This window comes from Leopardus geoffroyi, chromosome B3 (assembly GCF_018350155.1).
Source record: "Leopardus geoffroyi isolate Oge1 chromosome B3, O.geoffroyi_Oge1_pat1.0, whole genome shotgun sequence".
Taxonomy (NCBI): Eukaryota; Metazoa; Chordata; class Mammalia; order Carnivora; family Felidae; genus Leopardus; species Leopardus geoffroyi.
In genome coordinates this window covers 39,267,622-39,285,779 of record NC_059337.1, presented here as the reverse complement: position 1 = coordinate 39,285,779, position 18,158 = coordinate 39,267,622, and the positions used below count along the sequence as shown (strand labels likewise).

At 49.8% G+C, this 18,158-nt stretch overlaps 1 protein-coding gene across 27 annotated transcripts in view; it reads right to left on the bottom strand.

The window, feature by feature from the left end:
• MEGF11 (multiple EGF like domains 11) overlaps positions 1-18,158 on the bottom strand; it is a 359,109-nt gene that overhangs the window by 175,680 nt on the left and 165,271 nt on the right. For all 27 annotated transcript variants that reach the window (XR_006704624.1, XR_006704623.1, XR_006704626.1 and 24 more), the window contains exon 5: positions 9,045-9,137. Coding sequence is in view for 17 of the 27 variants with exons in the window: in XM_045449379.1 (XP_045305335.1) it covers positions 9,045-9,137 (93 nt within the window). In the remaining 10 variants the exon portion in view is untranslated. The remainder of the gene's footprint in view (positions 1-9,044; positions 9,138-18,158) is intronic.

The following is an 18,158-nucleotide window of genomic DNA, read 5'->3' as shown; positions in this document are numbered from 1 at the left end:
AGGGGTCCCGGAGATGGGGACTCTTCCCTGATGTACTTTTCAAGCCAGGCAGATGGCAGGGTGGCCCCTCTGGAAATTCCCAATCTCAGTGCCTTGGCCTGACCTGCGGTCATGAATCTGTGCTCTGGGCCTGGGCTAAGGAACCAGGAGGGTCTGGAACCTTTAGGGTCATCTGCACAAAAGTCTATAGAACTTGGTCTATTTGGTTTGATATGATGAAATCCATGTGACTCTACGACAACTCTAGCCCTGAACTCCTAGAGCAGCTGGTGGGAGACAGGAGGCCTGGGAGCTCGGCCACTACCTCCCTGGGTAACCTCAGAAGCAGTTTCCCTTCTCTAGACCTCAGTTTGCCTGTCTTTAAAATGGAAGTAGACCCAACAATTTCTGTGGTCTCTCCCAGCTCTTGATTCAATGGCTTCAGGTTAAATTATGAGATCTCAGACATGGTTCCGGGATCCCAGACCATGCTTTCTAATACTCTATTCCAGGAATTTGTGGCTTTATGAAAGATATGTGAAGAGACCTTCAGGAAAACAGCAATGTGAGATTCCTAGGACTCAGAGCCATGACGGTCAGCACTGAGCACTACGGAAAGATGAAGAGGCCCTAGAACGTCCCGGACCAGGCAGTGGGGCTGGGCCAGAGCCTTTATGCCGATCCAGAGCCAAGGAGCCCAGATACAGACAGTGGGCATACTGCACACAGCCCAGAATTCTGGAGGGAAGACAGAGTTCCCAAGAACACAGTGGAGAAAGGGGTTCAGGGCCTGATCTCTCTTTCAACCATCCTTGCAAATAGTCACAGCAGCATGGGGAGATCCAATTCTGGTTAAGGTCTTTCTGCCTTTTCTACTGCTTTCAAACATTACTTCTAAACTGGCCCTGCCCCCAGGAAGGCCCGGTGGCATAGCTCCAAAATGTCCACCAAAGGCTCAAATAATCACATTTTTTTTTTTTAATGAATGCCAATTCTGCATTTCATTCTATAATAAATCTTTATTTGTTTTGATATAAGGAGCAACATTTAAATTACTTATCAGATAACTAATGTACCATTACATGGTGAAAAATTACACTCCATAGTTTCAAAAACCTTTAGCAGATGTCTTTTTTAAAAAATGCTCAGAAAACTTGATATCCACATGTAAAAAAATCTAAGTTGGACCCCTGCCTTATACCATATACAAAAATAAATTAAAAATGGATCAAAGACCTTAATGCAAGATAAAACTCTTAGACAAAACACAGAGGAAGACTTCATGGCACTGGGTTTGGCAATGATTTCTTGAATATGAGACCAACAGCACAGGCAACCAAAGAAAAACTAAGAAACTGGACTTCATCAAAATCAAAATATTTTGTGCATGAAAGGACCCTAATTAACAGAGCATAAAGGCAACTCACAGAACGAGAGAAAATGTTTTCAAATCATATATTCGATAAGGGATTAATATCCAGAATATATAAAGAACTCCTACGACTCAGCAACAACAAACAGCCCAATTAAAAAAACAGGCAAAGGACTTGGGTAGACATTTTTCTAAAGAAGATCTACACACAGTCAATAAGCACATGAAAAGATGCTTGACATCACTAATCAGTAGGGAAATGCAAATCAAAACCACAATGAAATACCACTTCATACCCACTGGGATGGCAGTTATTAGAAGAAGAAAAAAATCCTGAAAATAACAAGTACTGGCAAGGGTTTGGAGAAAGCAGAACCCTTGGGCATTGGGCATTGCTGGGAAATGTGAAACGGTACAGATATTGTGGAATAAGGTATGATGATTCCTCAAAAAATTAGACGTAGAATTATCCTATGATCCAGGAATCCACTTCTGGATTATACGCCCCAAAGAAGCGAAAGTAGAAACTTGAAAAGCTATCTGTATACCCGTGTTTCTAGCAGCATTATTCACAATAGTCAAAGAGTGGAGGCAACGCAAGGGTCCACTGATGAACAGATCAACAGAATGAGGTATGTACAGACAGTGGAATATTATTCAGCCTTATAAAGCAAACAAGTTCTGATACGTGCTACAGTACGGATGAACCTTGAATATAGGAGGCTAAGTGACGTAAGACAGACACAGAAAGTCAAATATTATAGAAGGTGCCTAGAGTAGTCAAATTCTTAGGGACAGAAAATAGAATGTGGTTGCTATGGCCAAGGGGAGGGGAGAATGAGAGCTAGTGTTTAAGGAGTATGGAGCTTCAGGTGGGGAAGATGAAAAAGTCCCGGAGATGGATAGTCATGACAACGGTTCGACAATGTGAATACACTTAATGCCACAGACCTGTCGGCTTAAAAATGGTTAAAATGGTAAATTCCATGCCACGTATATCTTATCACACGTGCGCACACAAATCTAGTAAACACATACCTTAGTTTGAAAAGCACTGCCCTAGGGGCGCCTGGGTGGCACAGTCGGTTAAGCGTCGGACTTGGGCTCAGGTCATATCTCGCGGTTCGTGAGTTCAAGCCCCGCGTCAGGCTCTGTGCTGATGGCTCAGAGCCTGGAGCCTGTTTCCGATTCTGTGTCTCCCTCTCTCTCTGCCCCTCCCCCGTTCATGCTCTGTCTCTCTCTGTCCCAAAAATAAAAAAAAATAAAAAAAACGTTGAAAAAAAAAAAAAAAAAGAAAAGCACTGCCCTCCAGGGTCCCAGGCCACTTTAGGAGCGTGGGCATATTTCCGAACTGGCAACTGTTTTATTTTAATCTGCAGGGATAACGGAAAGCCAAGGCAGCCAGGGGTCCCACCCAACATTCAAGAGAACAAGGTACTCCCGAGTGGTGGCCCAGCATGGTGGGCCATGAAAGTAATGCCTCGCGCCCGGTGTGGGGTGGTGGGGAGGTCTCATCAGACAGTAAGATGCTGGGTAGCGAGCTTTTACCGTCCTGCACTCTGTCCCCGCACACGGATGGAACAAGTTCAGTGGAATCCAAGGATGGGGGAGATGGTGGGGAAATGGAGAGGTCTCTCAGCCCCGCCCCCAGCCCCTCTGGGGGAAGCTGGAGACCAAAACACCACGCTAGCAGGGCACCTGGTTGGGTTGGGCGTCCAACTTCGGCTCAGGTCATGACCTCACGGCTCTTGAGTTCGAGCCCCCTGTCAGGCTCTGTGCTGACAACTCAGAACCTGGAGCCTGCTTTGGATTCTGTGTCTCCTTCTTTCTCTGCCCCAACCCCCGCTTGCACTCTGTCTCTGTCTCTCAAAAATGAATAAATGTTAAAAAAAAGAAAAGAAAAGAAAAGAAAAAGAAAAAAAAAAAACGAAACACCACACTAGAGCCCGGAACCCGAACTGCAAAGCATCACGGGATGGGAGGCAGAGGGGCAGGGCCCGGGAAATACAATAATTAAATAATACAATGAAGGCTTAAGTTTCCAAGCTGATTCTTGGGTATCATTTGTAAAAGTTAACAGGGCATATTTAATTTAGGAATTGGCTCACGTCCTTCTCCTTACAGCTGAAACCTCATAAATGAAATATACTGGATCATTGCCCAGTGCGGAAATAAAAGTTATGAATAATGTTTCTATCTCAATCATTGTCAGCACTTTAATATTCCTAATTACTTTAAAAAGCTAGATATTCAATATAGGAAAACTTTTTTTTTCTTTTTATCTCCACTTGTGAGATTAGTACAATTTAATAACAGTCGCTCTTTCGTCTTTATTCAGTGTAAACTGACATTTCATCCTTTCACTCTTCATTATTATAGGGGATGGAGGTTTATGACCAAGCATGGACCACCTTGGAATTCTCCGCAACAGCTCACGTGTCCACCCCCCAGGCAAATCAGCATCACCTCGCTTTCTTTATGGAGCAGAGAGGATTCAGTCCAGGCCTTAAAGAAATCAGGCTATGGGGTTCTAAGTCCAGAAAAGAACAAAAAGCCTCCCACCCCCACCCCAGTACTAGATAGATCTGTTCCCTTCACAACTGTCAAAGTCATAAATCCCTTGGCAGCCACAAAGGGCAGGACAGGGCAGGCAGTAGGATGATGGATCTTTATAACCCTCCCTGCCACTTCCAGGAATTTATCCTAAGAAGAAATCGGGACAAATGGGCAAAGATAAATGCACCAGAAAAATCACTGTTGCATTTTTTATACAGGGCCACAGTCCCTTGCCCACAATCCAAAAATCCCTAAAAAGTCCAAAAGAAAACTGTTTTTAAAGTTCGGCACCAAAATTCATTCAGAGGCCAGATGTGCATGGAAATGATTTGTGGTTATATATTGTCTCAGTGTCACTAGATGCGATTAGTCATATATTCTTCAGAAATATTATTATGTTTCATCCCAGGGTGCTGCCCGGACACCACTGAGGCCATAGGTCATATATGTATAGTCATCATACGTGTTCCTAACCTCTGAAAAAACTGAAATTCTGAAATCGACAGGCCCCAAGGATCCTGAACAGAGGATGGTGGGGTCTGCAGTAGTGAAAACCCCAAAATGACTTAAATGCCCATCTGTGAGAGACTGGTCACATACATCTGATAATCCATAGAAAGAAACTCTATAAAGCCCATTAAAAATTTAAAGGGAGACTCACGTTTATTGACAAGGAAATGAGTGCATGACCTAAGTTAAATTTAAAAAGCAAGTTCCAGAACAGCACAGACACATGATCTCATTCATAAAAGTTGGATCCAGATCTAGCTCTCCGTGCAAGTATGTAGAGAGATGACAGGAAAGGCGAGCACCCAATGCTGGAGGCATCTATCTCTGGGTGTGTGTGTCTAACCTTTCTGTACGCTTCTGGTACAGTTTGGATTTTCTTTTTTTTTTTTTTTTTTCAACGTTTATTTATTTTTTGGGACAGAGAGAGACAGAGCATGAATGGGGGAGGGGCAGAGAGAGAGGGAGACACAGAATCGGAAACAGGCTCCAGGCTCTGAGCCATCAGCCCAGAGCCCGACGCGGGGCTCAAACTCACGGACCGCGAGATCGTGACCTGGCTGAAGTCGGACGCTTAACCGACTGCGCCACCCAGGCGCCCCATGGATTTTCTTTTTATTTACTGTATTGTATTGATTGTATTTTACTTTTTATTTTTTAATGGTTATTTTTGAGAGACAGAGTGTGAGTGGGGGAGGGGAAGAGAGACAGACGGACGGACGGACAGACAGACTCTGAAGCAGGCTCCAGGCTCTGAGCTGTCGGCACAGAGCCCGGCGCAGGGCTTGAACTCACAAACCACAAGACCATGACCTGAGCTGAAGTCGGATGCTTAACCAACTGAGCCACCCAGGCACCCCTCTATTGTGTTTTTTGAGAGAGAAAGAGGGCACAAGTGAGCAAGGGGCAGAGAGAGAGAGAGAGAGAGAGAGAGAGAATCCCATGAGGAGTAAGGAGAGAGAGAGAGCAGTGAGGCTCACCCAAAGTGGGGCTCGAGCTCACCCCATGAGGGACTCGAACTCACCAACCCTGAGCTGAAGTCAGATACTTAGCCGACTGAGCCCCCCAGATGCCCTGGATTTTCTTTTTAACGTGAACAGGTATAATTTTATAATCAGAAAAACAAGAATGATGCTTTCCATTAAACAAAAACCAAAGCTTCCCTGCAAGGGTACCACACATACAGACATGCACACGGGCAGCTCCCATGCAGAAATCTCCAGAGGTACACACTGCACTGACCGGGACACCCACCCGCAGGGGTCCGGGCCCCACAGAGACCCCAAGGCACGCTGAGGCAGACAGGCATCCAGCGGCACACTAGCAAGCACGTGCAAATTGCTTGCAGTACACCTAGTCACAGTTCGTGACCCGCAGCGGATTCATCTGTCTGCACAACACTATCTCAGGGACACATCTTTCAAGCAGATCCTTCTTTCCTCTGTGAGCAGCACTGTTTTCTCATCAAAGACCGATCTCAACCCTAAGCTGTATTAACAGAGGTTCAGGATCCAGAGGAAGAACATAAAAATTAAGAGTTCAAGTTTGGGACTCCGGTTTTTGCTTGCTTCACAGCCCCGGTTTCACCATGTACCAGGTGCGAGCCTGTGGAAAGTTCTTTAGCCTTTCTGTGCTTCGACTTTCTCATCCATAAATAGGGCTCATAATCATTCCTCTTCCATAGGGTTGTGAAAATTAAGTGAGAAGAGTACCTAGTGCATAGTAAAATTCAATAAATAACCTATTTCTATTATTCTTTTTTCCAGGCAAGCCTATGTTGTGTGGTCAGACCCAGGAATGATAGTTTAAGAGGAATAAAGGTCACAGCCAATGGATGGGGAAGGCAGATCAGACCATGTCAGGAGAAACAAAAGAGTTTGGAGAATAAAAACCTGGGGAAGGAAGTGATTGCTATCTCTGACACCCAAAGGGCTGACCCATGGAAAGGAACTCTGGTTTCTTCTATGTAGCCCCAGTGGCTGTTATCAACTACTTATATTTTTAATGTTTATTTATTTTTGAGAGAGAGAAAGAGTGTGAGCAAGGAAGGGGCAGAGAGAGAGAGGGAGATACAGAATCTGAAACAGGCTCCAGGCTCTGAGCTGCCAGCACAGAGCCCAAGGCGGGGCTCAAACTCATGATGAGATGATGACCTGAGCCGAAGTTGGACGCTGAACCGACTGAGCCACCCAGGTGCCCCCTATTATCAACTACTTTTTTGAAGAACATCTTCCCACACACAGTCTGTGGCCTTGTTCACTGATCACCTTGGGAGAAATTCCAGACATGGCTGGGAGAGTCATGGCGATCCATCACCCTGCCCTGGGCTTTACCATGAGTGAGAACTGACTGGTGAAAGCTTGAGACAGGTTTCCACTCAGTAGAAGGGGAAACTTTCCAATAGTCAGCATGTGCTTTCACTGGAGGCAGGGAGCTCTTTGTTAATGGAGGGACTCAGGAAGGAGTCAGAAGGCACTTAGTGACATCCAAGTATTCAATGCCCTGAGTGACTTCGAAAGTCAGAGTCTGTGAATTCCTGTCCTTCAATGCTGGTTCCAGCAGAGGGTTGGAACCCATCTTTCGGGGCCTCCTCCGGGCTCAGTACTACATGCCTTCGAGTAGACTTAGGGGGTGGTGGCTCTTCAGCCCACGAACATGGGTTTAATTGAGGAAACAGCTTATGGGTTGCTCGGCACCAAGTCTGATGACTGAATCGGGGGTGGGGAAATTGGGCAGTCCAATTTTGTACTGGCAACTACCGAGGCCATTTCCCTGTATGTTACACCATACTGTATGTTGGTACGCTGTATGTTACCTCCAACCTGCCCAGTGCTGTTAAATCGACTGCCGCCTTCTTTCCATTTCTTTCACCAGACAGAACCCCTGAGAGAGGCAGACCATGTCTGAAAGACCTGTCAGGGCCCACCCCGTGCCCAGCACAGCCCAGCATATAGTAAACACCAAACACACTTAGGCTGATTGCTGATGGTGGTTTATATGCACTCAGGGCTCCTGAGACTCAGGCTGTATTTCAACTGCCAACAGGCTGCCCTTGACATTGTAATCCAGCAGCAGCAAGCAGACCTGTCCCAGCAGGGTTCACCTAATCCACATTAGCTCTTCATCAAAGATTCATGATAAACAAAGTTACATAAAACAAAACATGGTCGAGCACAAGCGGGGAAGAAGCTCTTGAACATTTTAGCCAACATGTTTCCTGTTTGTTCACAGAAAGACTAATTGGACACATTTCTTTACCTCAGGAGACTCTCAGGTTTACTTTCTGTTGTTTGGAGGAATATCTGGCCCACCTCAAAGCAGGGAAACAGGTGGCAGGAGGAGGCCACTGTGGTCACTGGAGGCCCAGTGCATTGCAGAGAGTCTCCTGAGTACCCCAGATTCTGGCCCCTCCAAGCCAAGATAACCACCCAGGCTCAAAACAAAACCACATCTAATAACCTTGCTGTGGAGTATATCCTCATGCACTGGGTAGACAGAGAGGCTCCAGTCAAAGCCTTTGGAAAAAAAAAACTAGAACTAGATGTTTCCACCCCAGCAGAGCCAGTGGACAAGGGAAAGAGCACCACATTGGGCCAACATGGGCCCACCTTTCCCCTCTTCAAGTTTTCATGACCACTGCAGCTGTCTGTAATGGGACGGGGAATGGGGAGGTGGGTCCCAAAGACAGGCAAATACTGGGGGTTAGATCCCCAATGGATCTGCTTAGATATGCTATTGTCTCAAGTCACAATAAAGAGGACACTCTACCCCAGCTCAAAGCAGGAAGAAAACTGGGCTTCAACACTCATCGAGGCCTGTCTGAAAATCATAGAAGACCATAATGTGAACCAACCATTGACTGCAACCTGTGCCAATGGAAAGAGGGTCATCTGTGAGAATTTAGGGGAAATGAGCCAGAAGAGCAGGAGTGGTCTTCAGCTGGGGTCTTGGCAGAGGACTCCCAGAGCAGCTGCTGGGTGTGCCCCACACCCTCGGTGGCCAGTCCCACAGCAGAGACGATGCCCTGTAGGTCTGTCCCAAGAGTGTCTGTCTCACCCCATCCTTTCTAGGAAGCCTTCTCCAGAGAATATGAACTTTCTACCCAGAGAAATGCAGGAATCCAGTGACCCACGCCCTAAGAGTCTCATCCTCCTACTTTTGGGGACACAGAGGCATCCCAGTGCCCACCAGTCTCATGAATTGGTCCCTCAAGCTTCTGTGAGCACCCACAGAACTTGGCCTTTAAACCAATGAAGCTGAGGACCAGGCCTTCACCACAATCCTTGACCCCCTGGGTCTGCACCCTTGGGTGGCATCTCAATTTCACACCAACCCTTGAAAGACCATATCTCGAAGTGTTTCAACAAGCCAGAGTAGTACAAATACTCCACAGTTCCATACAAATGTGATGCACAATGCCCCTCCAGACCCCACAAACCATTACCCCCACGCCCCTGGAGACTTCTGCCCCAAGTGTCATCATGTAAACTGCAGGTTTCCCTCCTCCCTGATGCTCACACTCGCCTGGGCTGCCCCAGGCCAACGCAAAGAATTCAGCACGCACATGGCACGGCCCCTCCCAAACCAGAGCCAAGGGACCCCTCCTGGCCCCAAAAGGCCCCAGACTCACCGCTGGAACAGTCGGGCCCTCCCCAGCCGGGCTCACAGTGGCAGGTGTCCGGGGAAACACAGCGGCCGTGCACACACTCTTCCGTACACAGGGCTGCAGGGGGCCGGGAGAGAGGGAGGAAGAACAGGAACACAGTGAAAACCAACCATCTGGTCAAAGAGCATAAACCACTTTATAATGATCCCCTGGGGCCCAAGGATGCTCAGAATGCATCACTGGCTTTGGGGGAAATCAAGCTACTCCTGACCCCAGTCATTTAATTAACTCTGAAATGGATCCAACAGGAGTGTGCTTCATCCCAGCACACTTTCCTTCCTAAAAGGAAACCCAAGCCTGAGAAATGGAAGCCCTAGCTTTTGAAGAACATTCTGTCCAAGATTTAACACTTGGAGACCCTCCACAAACCCCGGCTCTAAACCCACACTCCTACTCTCTTGCCCATAAGCTCAGGAAGTGACCGGTCACGTCCATCTTCGGCTTTCCCCAGTTTCTTTCCACAAGGGCCCCGAATGGTATCAGGTTGCCTGAAAGGTAGCAGGTTCCCCCCACCTTCTGCTCTCCTCCCCAAATGTCCCTATTTTGGGGCTCTCAAATGTCAGCAAATCTGCAAAGTACACAAATGCTAAGGAAAAAGCAACAGCTAATTATAAGAAAGTAATTAAGAGAGACATCTACGATGATGATAATTGTAATTAGAAAGTGTCTGGCAATTTCTTATCATGCAGTCAAATGCTACAGCCTCCTGAGCCGGGAGGCAGCAGCAGCAGCAGCAGCAAACTTTCCATCAACTTCCTCCAGTGCCGAGAAGGCTTATTGGCAGCGGTTTGAGGAAGGGGGATTATTTCTCTCTTCCTTTGACATCCACATTTTCTCAAGGTCGTCCTTTGCTCCGGCGAGATCTGCCCCACCATCTAATCCATCAGTGAAGGATTACAGAAAACCCCCATTTGCCACCCAGGCCAATTTTGTAAGCTCAGGAAATCAGCAGCTACCATCGACCCTGTCAATTTCTTAGACGGGATCTAGATGAACTGCTTCTTTCTGACAAGCAATGAGAGAGACCTTCTCTCTGCCTGGAACTGGCCTGGGCTGGGGGAGCAGGTGGGCCCCAACGGGGAGCTCTGAGGAGCAACCACTGATCTCCAAACATCCCCTCTATTGCCACGTCCACTGCCTGGCCTGGAGGTCCACCGAGAGGCCGCTGCCAGGTTAGACAACAAAGTCCATTTTAGGGCTGGTGTGAGGTCCCTCTGGCCCCTCCCCAACACGGATGCTGACCCTGAAGCTGTTGCCTTGGCTTTGCCCAAGCCCCCAGAGGAGTCATTTCAGATGCCCCACACGCAGGTCAGTGGTCTGCAGTCAGCCTGTCCTCTACAAGCCCGGCTATGGTATGTCTGGGGGAGGGCCCTGGCACCCAAGTCCTTCTCATTTGCACAGGTGGCCTTCAGGGAGGGTTCTGGTCTGTGAAGATCTCCACATGCCCTCGCTTGGAGCTCCAGAGGATGGCCAGGGCCGACCAGTTCACCCATGTCTCACTGGGGAACTGGGCTGGCCCCTGGCCCCAGTGACCAGCTCCACTTAGAGTCACAGTGAGCTGCTCACCCAGCAGCTAGCAAGACTTCACTGGCCACTCCTGCCGCCCTAGCTGTCTCTCCTCCACCAGCCTTTCCAAACTCAAATGGGTCAGTGTGCCCAGAACACACTGGACTCCAGATGTCCATCCCCAGGCTCCCCCTCAGAGGCCAGCACCCAGCCCAGCCAGCTCCAAGCCCTGGCCTCAGCTGCTCCTTTCCCCCGTCTGCACCCCCAGAGGCTGAGGCTCTAGCATGGTCCACTGCTGGGCCCCTCAGCCTTCCCGCAGACCCTCCCGTCAGCTCGTCAGATTAGCTCAAGACCCCTCCAGCTGCTTTCTGACTGCACAGAGCAACACCTTGATCCCGGGGGGCTCTGCCTGGGGGCGGCGAGGGCAGACAGGGAACAACGAACCTCCAAGCGTCAGGGCTAGAAGAGACCTCAGAGAAAACCATGTCCAACCCCTTCATTTTAGACCCGGAGGAACTGAGGCCCGAGTGTTTGTGACCTCATGGATAGCATGTGGTCTCTTGACCAGGAAGGAAGGACTTGAGGATGAGCCTCCTGAGAGGGAGGGGGGAGGTGCCCACGGCCACGGACCTTCACCTCTCACCCAGCTGGATGTCTCCCTCTGCCCAGATAGCTCAGGGGCTGGGGAAGCCAGCCCAGAGGGACAGCACAGGGTGCTGGGGTTGACCCCAAGAAGGGTGAGAGCTGAAGGCAGAGGCCAGAGAAGCTGCTTCCAACACACTGAGCCCCCCGCAGGGGGTGCTGAGCAGGGGGCTCAGGGCAGCTCAAGGGCGGAGGGAGGAAAGACGAAGTGTCCTGCTAACCCTGGCCTCTCTCCAGCCCTTCTCCCTCTGGAGACCTGAGCACAGGCCTACCTCCTGCACCCTCCCCCTCGCTGGAAGGGTGAGGCCTTCGGGGGCTCTGGGCAAGCCCCACGCCACCTTTTCCCTTGGCCTCTCCCCCAAAACCCCAGGAAGCCCTAGGAAAATCTGTCGAGCACCTCCCCCATCTCAGCCCTGTATCCAGCACCGGCCCCCAGTGACCCCATGTGCGGAGAAGAGCCCCCCCCGCCCCCCCACTCCCAGTGTGGCTGCTGTCCCTGTGGTCCCTCAAGACCTCATTATCCCCTGCCCCTCCTCATCACCCTGGTATTGTGCCTGGGCTATCTGCGTGTCAAAACCTCAATCCGTTCATATTTCATAGGTGTCGTTTAGACGGTGTCGCTTGAAGCATGAACCATTGATGGCAGAGATCCAAGGCTCAGACAGCCATATTTGGCAATTGGGCCACTGTGTGCTGATGGGCCTGGCGGAGAGGGCCCAGGACGTGGGTGCTGGGAGGACAGTCTCCTGAGGAGAATGGAGGGCAGACGCATGCTCCTTCCTGGGGCGGGGGCACCTGACTCCTACCCTTGACTCCACTGTGGCCCAGCGGTGGACAGCCCCTCTACAGACGCCTGGGGTTTACACAGCAGCCACTCCTGGAGTGAACAGGTGCCCGAAGTTCTTTCCGACCCCAGCCCCTCGTGCCAGCCTCTGTCTAGGCCCTGGGAGGGGCCGAGTTAGGCTTCTGCCACACTGGCCTCCCTCTTCTCTGCCCTGTGACTCTAAACAGGGGCCTTTTGTTAAGCCCCTCTTTCCGTTGCTGTTGGGGACAGGGAAGCAGAGGCTGGCCGTGACATAGGCCCACGGTGTGACCGAGGGCCAGCCACCTTCCCTCTCCTGGCCCCACTGAGAAACTTGAGCCTCTGCTCCCTCAGCTTCCCACCACCTACCGTCCTGCCTCCGTCCTGCCTCTAGCACCTGGGGACTGGAGGCATCTTTAGCGAGAAGCAGCACAGCACAGTGGTTAAGAGCAAAGACTGCGCCAGAAAGCCAGGTCTGGGCCCAGGGATGCCACTTAGTAGCTCTAGACCTCAGGCAAGTGCGTACTATCTCCGTGTCAGTCCCCATCTGTCCAGTGGGGCCCAGTGACAGGACGGGCCTCAGGCTGTGTGTGAGGATTATATGAGTTGACAAAGCACCCAGAGCGGTGCCTGGGGTACAGTAAATACGGTATGAGTCTTGCTATTGTTATTTAGTAAGGTGTCCTCAGACCCGAGGCGGGGGCCTCCACACACAAGCTGTCCCCCTCACTCTCACCCTTCGCGGAGTCCCAGGACACATGGGGAGGGCTGCAGGGATCTGCTGACAATCCCTGATCGGGGATGGTGCGCTGGAGGGCACCCCTGTCTCCGCCCCTGGTGGGGAGGCCAGGGTGGTAGGTAATGTGACGACCTAGGTTTCAATTCCCTATCTGTCAATTACAATCACAGGACCATAAGCCAATTATCTAACCTTCCGTGCCCCAGTTCCTTCACCTGTAAAATGGGGATAATAATAGTACCTAACTCGTGAGTGGGCGGCAAAGACTGAATGAAAAACATGGAAAGTGCCAAGGCCAGCGGCTGGCACACAGACACCAAATCTCTAGTCCCTGCCCCTTGGTTCTGGCTGTTTCTGGCCACAGGGGACCAGGGTGACTGGGGGTCTTGGAGCACCAATGGTGTGGGGTTGCAGGACAGCTCCAGGAGTGAGGAGATCTGGGTTTATGACTTTCCGCATCTATCTCAATGACATCAAACATCTCACTTTCCTCTCCGGGCCCCGCAGCTTTACCTATAAATTGAGACAAGACCAGATGAGGTCTGTAAAGCCCCATTCAGCCATGAATCATCACGAGCTATCATTCTGCCCACGCCCTCCTTGAAATGCCTGGATCACTGCCACCACCCTAGTCCCACTTCCTGGCCCCCAAGCCCCATCCCCTTTCTACGGCCTGGTAAACCTGAACATCACAGGGAGCCTGGTTTCTGTCCTTCATTCCTTTGGAAACGGCACTGGACTAGGAGGCAGGAGACTACAGCGTGAGTTCGGGCTCTGTACTCCTGCCATATGACTCTAGGCAGGTGGCTTCCTCTCTCTGGTCTATAAAACAAGCACACTGCAACTTCTCACCCTTCAAGTTCCTCTACTGCTCACAGCCTGTGATGCTTCTAGGGCTATTCAGGCTCCACCATGTCACCTCACAGCAGCTGGAGGCTCAAAACACTTCCACTGGGCTCCCTAGCCCTGGGTCACCAGGGTCACCAAGGCCAGGCATAGCCTCCATCACCCAGCTCTACCGAGAAGCTAGGGAGGCTTCAGACACCCAGTATGCACATCTATGGAAGGCGAAATGTTTTCCCACCAGAACCACCCTCTCCACACAAGGTTCCCCTGACTGACCCAGCCCAGAGAGGCCTCTTCTTCCACCGAATCCCATGACATACTGTATGTGTGTATGGGGCGGGGGGGGGGGGGGGGAGACAGGGGAGGCAGTCGGTGGCTCATAGTCCATTTGGCCTCCTGCCACTTCCCCCTTAGCTTGGGGTCATTTGGTCTCCCCAGCTAGACTGTGAGCTACTTGAAACTAAATCCAGAGTCTTAAATATCCCCAGACCTCTCCCGTTGGGTCATACTTTACAGATGCTCTATGCGTGGCTGGTGGTGACTCTTTTGAGTACCTGTCCTTTCTGAGGAAGGGACATTAACAAGCCCGGAGAAAAGAATCAGGATGTAGAGGGTGTGGACCTGTGACGGTCATGTGAAGGTTGGGACTTGTTGGGAGGGCGGGTACAGTGTTGTCTAGCCTGGAGAAGAACGTACAGGGTGGGAGGCAGGTCACAATCCGCTGGGCAGGCTGAAATGCTACTAAAGAGAAGCGGGAGCCCTTCTGTCCCAGACAGAAGAGGGATCCAGGGGCACATGTGACAAGGGGGCAGATTTCAGGCTAACCTGAGGCAAGGCTTTCTAACACCTGAATGGGTTCAGCAGTTCGAAAGGCTGTTTCTATAGGTAGGGAGCCACCTATCGCTGGGAACATTCAAGCAGAGCACAGAGGACCCTACAGAAGGGAGAGGTCGGCAGGCAAGCTGGCCTTCGAGCCAAATCCTGCCGGCTGCCTATTTCTGTGAATAGAGATCTCTTGGAGCACAGCCATGCCCATTCACATACATATTACCACGGCTGATTTTGCACTACAGGGACAGAGTGGAGCTGTTGCCGCAGAGATGGATGGTCAGCAAAACCTAAAATACTTACTCTCTGGTACTTTGTGAGGGGACAGGGCCCTTTTGCTCCAGAAGGTTCCCGGCTGGTGGGAAGTCAGACTATGGGATTCTAAAGGTGCCTTTTGCCCTTCTATTTTTCTATGATTTACTCACTCCCAGGTATGATCACATGGTAAAACAAAGCCCCAAATGTGCTTAGGACACACCCGATGATGCCAAGCCTCCTTTTTAAAGTAGTACTCTGGGTCCACTCAAAGGAACAAGGGCCCGTCAAGCTGAGAGGCATAACCTTCAGCAGCCACAAATGCTCAGCTGGCACTCTACTGCAGTCTTTTCTTCCCTCCCGGGGCTGGGGACAAGGACTATGGATGATTTAGTGACCCCTCGTGTTGCCACTGATGGTCTTGCTCAGGTAGACACTAGTAACTGCAGTCAGTGAGAAAAAGCCAAGTGATGAGTCCTTTCTCTCTGCCAGGCGCTGAATTTCCGTTGCCCATTTCCATCCTGGAGGCAGGTATAATTACTACTCCATTCATAGTTAGGAATCTAGATCACAGGAAGGGCTAAATGATTTGTGCCAATGCCCGTAGCTACGGTGTAAGACCGGTATTTCTCAACCTTGTTTTCATGATCAAGCACTCCCCTCCAGGAATCATTTTAGACATTTTGTCCTTCATCACTCTCCCGACATGAACTTTTCATACAACAGATATACATGCAATACATACACAGATACACAGTGCATTTGTGCTTTCTATGCAAACAGACTAAGAACCAATTTTTACCCCCTGAGAATGCATGTTCTCTATCTACCCTTCCAGATCACTCTCAGCCCTTCTGTGCCTCTCTCTGTGTCCCGAGAAGTAGATCTCCATGGACTGCATGGGCTTCCTTGCCCTCTGGCTTCTGGATGGGTTTGGCCAATGGGAAATACCAGCAGGAGATGGGAGGGCAATGGATTGGCAGTAGTGATGGGCCTTTGCTCTACAGCTCAAGGTCTTGGGCGGGGGTGGGGGTGGGGTTCTTCCTGCCCAAGCATGGAGTGGCTCTTCTTGGCTGCTAGCCCTAAATGCTCTGTCATTTCTTACTGGTTTCCTTATCCCTCCCCGTGCCCTTACAAATACAGATCCCTCTCCCCATCTTGAAAGTAGAGCATTTCTATGAAACCTTTTGTAAGCCAAAACAGCATAAAGCAAAAAAGTAATTGCCATTAATTTATATGAAAAAATTTTGCCACCCCCCCCCCAAATAACCTTTTAGGCTTTTCAGATACCTTGTGACACATCTTGCTAACAGAAGCACAAAATTAAATTGAGATAAAACACAGATGCTCCAACACAAGTCAAAGCTATGCAGGCTTGATGCAGAGATGCTAAATGTAGCTCCTGGGGAAGGATCCTGGCGGGGTCACTCTTGCTGCTCAGGGTGCGTGCTCCCTTTATAACCACTTGCTGCAAAGCAAACGAGGAGTGCTATTTTCACTCTCACCTTTTTTTCATGAAAGTAAAAATCCCCCATGGATTTCTCTGTGTTCACAAAAACAGGTAGTAATGTAAAAGTCTTCTGTAAAAGCAAAATGGCTCAACACACACTTTCAATAAGTGGGGGGGATACCTGCAATCGCTTTCTTAAACTCTCCTTGGTTAACATGCCATCTGTTTCTTGCCAGAGCCCTCAGTGATCCAGTGGCCAGGCCAAGGTTTGAGCCCATATCTACGTGATGCTAACAGGCCTGCTCTCATCCGCGTGCTCCATCACTGCCTGGACCACAGGTGACATAAGTAAGTTCCAACACCAGATCCATCACTAATATAGTCCACTTTCTCCTCTGGGTCTCAGTTTCTCTGTGAAATGAAGGGGTTGAAGGACAGGATCCAAATGTCCCTTCGAACTTTGGGAATCTAGGGCTCCACTGCACTGGGGATTGGCTTTTTGGCATACTTTGATTTATACCAAGCTGGAGACGACTCCATTCCACAAATGCGGGCACAGAGCTTGCCACGAAAGAAATGTATCGAGATATAGATATAAGGCCAGAACATCCGTCCTGGGGCAGGGGATGAGCCCGTATGAGCAGCCAGGAGCCAGCACAGGCATCTTGGCATCAAGCAAAGCGGTCTGGGCAGATGTGGGGTCTCTTCTGCAAACAAATTGCCGAGACAGCACTGGCCCTTCCCTGGCCGAGGCTCCCAGTCTGCTGTCCCTCGCTCACGGTGAGCCCTCTGAATCAATTCTCACTCCTATTAGCATTCCACCCAAGACAACCCATAAGTCCCTGAGGCGTTCGTGGTAATATATTTTGCCTGGTGGTTTTCAAATGGTCTTACTAGTTAATGGAACTATAAAAATTACTTACATGAAAAGGTCAAGATAAATAAAGACAACTTCCATGTTCCCTGGCCAACTAGGCTGATACCCAGCTAGGACAAAAGAGGGCTAGGGAGCCAGGGAAAGGAGGTGGTAGCCTCCCAGAATTCTGCAGCATATGGCTTCTGGAACTTCCCCCAAACCCAGTGTCCCTGGTGCCCCCAGGCACATTGATCCATCTTCCATCAACATTCTTGGCAGGAGGAGCCACAGATCAGGCTGTCGTTTGATTCTGCTTAGAAATAAAATGACCTACATCCAAGTGGGCCCAAATATGCCAATTCTAAAGTGACACACTTAGCATGAGTGATTCTGCCACACCTAAGGTCATGTGACATGTGGGAGCAGGTGCAGGTGCCTACATCAAGGAGTCCACCAAAGAGAGTTCCAAAACAATTCATCATTCCTTTAAAGCTACCACCACCAAGTCTGGTGCATGGCCAGGAAGAGTCAAAACAGCTGGTCCTTCCTTCTAAGCACATCTAGAGTCGGCTTTGAATGGCTGTGGTCACATCTGGCTCCAAGATATAAATAGTCAATTAAAAAAAGAAAGAAAAAAAAGAAAAGAAAAGAAAAGAAAAGAAAAGAAAAGAAAAGAAAAGAGGAAGGAAGGAAAGAAGCGTTTCACCTGTAGGGCTGATATTGGGAGCCAAGAGCTCTTCTTGTCTGGAGTCCGTAGGCCTGCTGGTCCCCCTTCTTCCCACTGCTGAGGGGCAGGGGGCACTGGGAAGGCTCACACAGGACTCAGGTAACCAGCAGTTTGCGGCCCCCACCCAATCTGCCAAGCCGGCCCATCCTAATCTGGTGGTGTCTTTGCTGAGTTTTATTCTTTGGCAATCTAGTATTTACCTAAAAGCCTGGGTCCTTGTTCTGCCACTTATTAGCTGCATGTCCTTGAGCAACACGTCTCGTCCTGAGTTTCCCCATCTATAAAATGGCTATGGACTTAGACAGTTGCTGCAAAGAATAAATGAGTTAAGGGGCACCTGGCTGGCTCAGTCAGTTGAGCGTCCAACTCTTGATTTCAGCTCAGGTCATGATCTCACGGTTGTGAGATCGAGCGAGCCCCTTGTCGG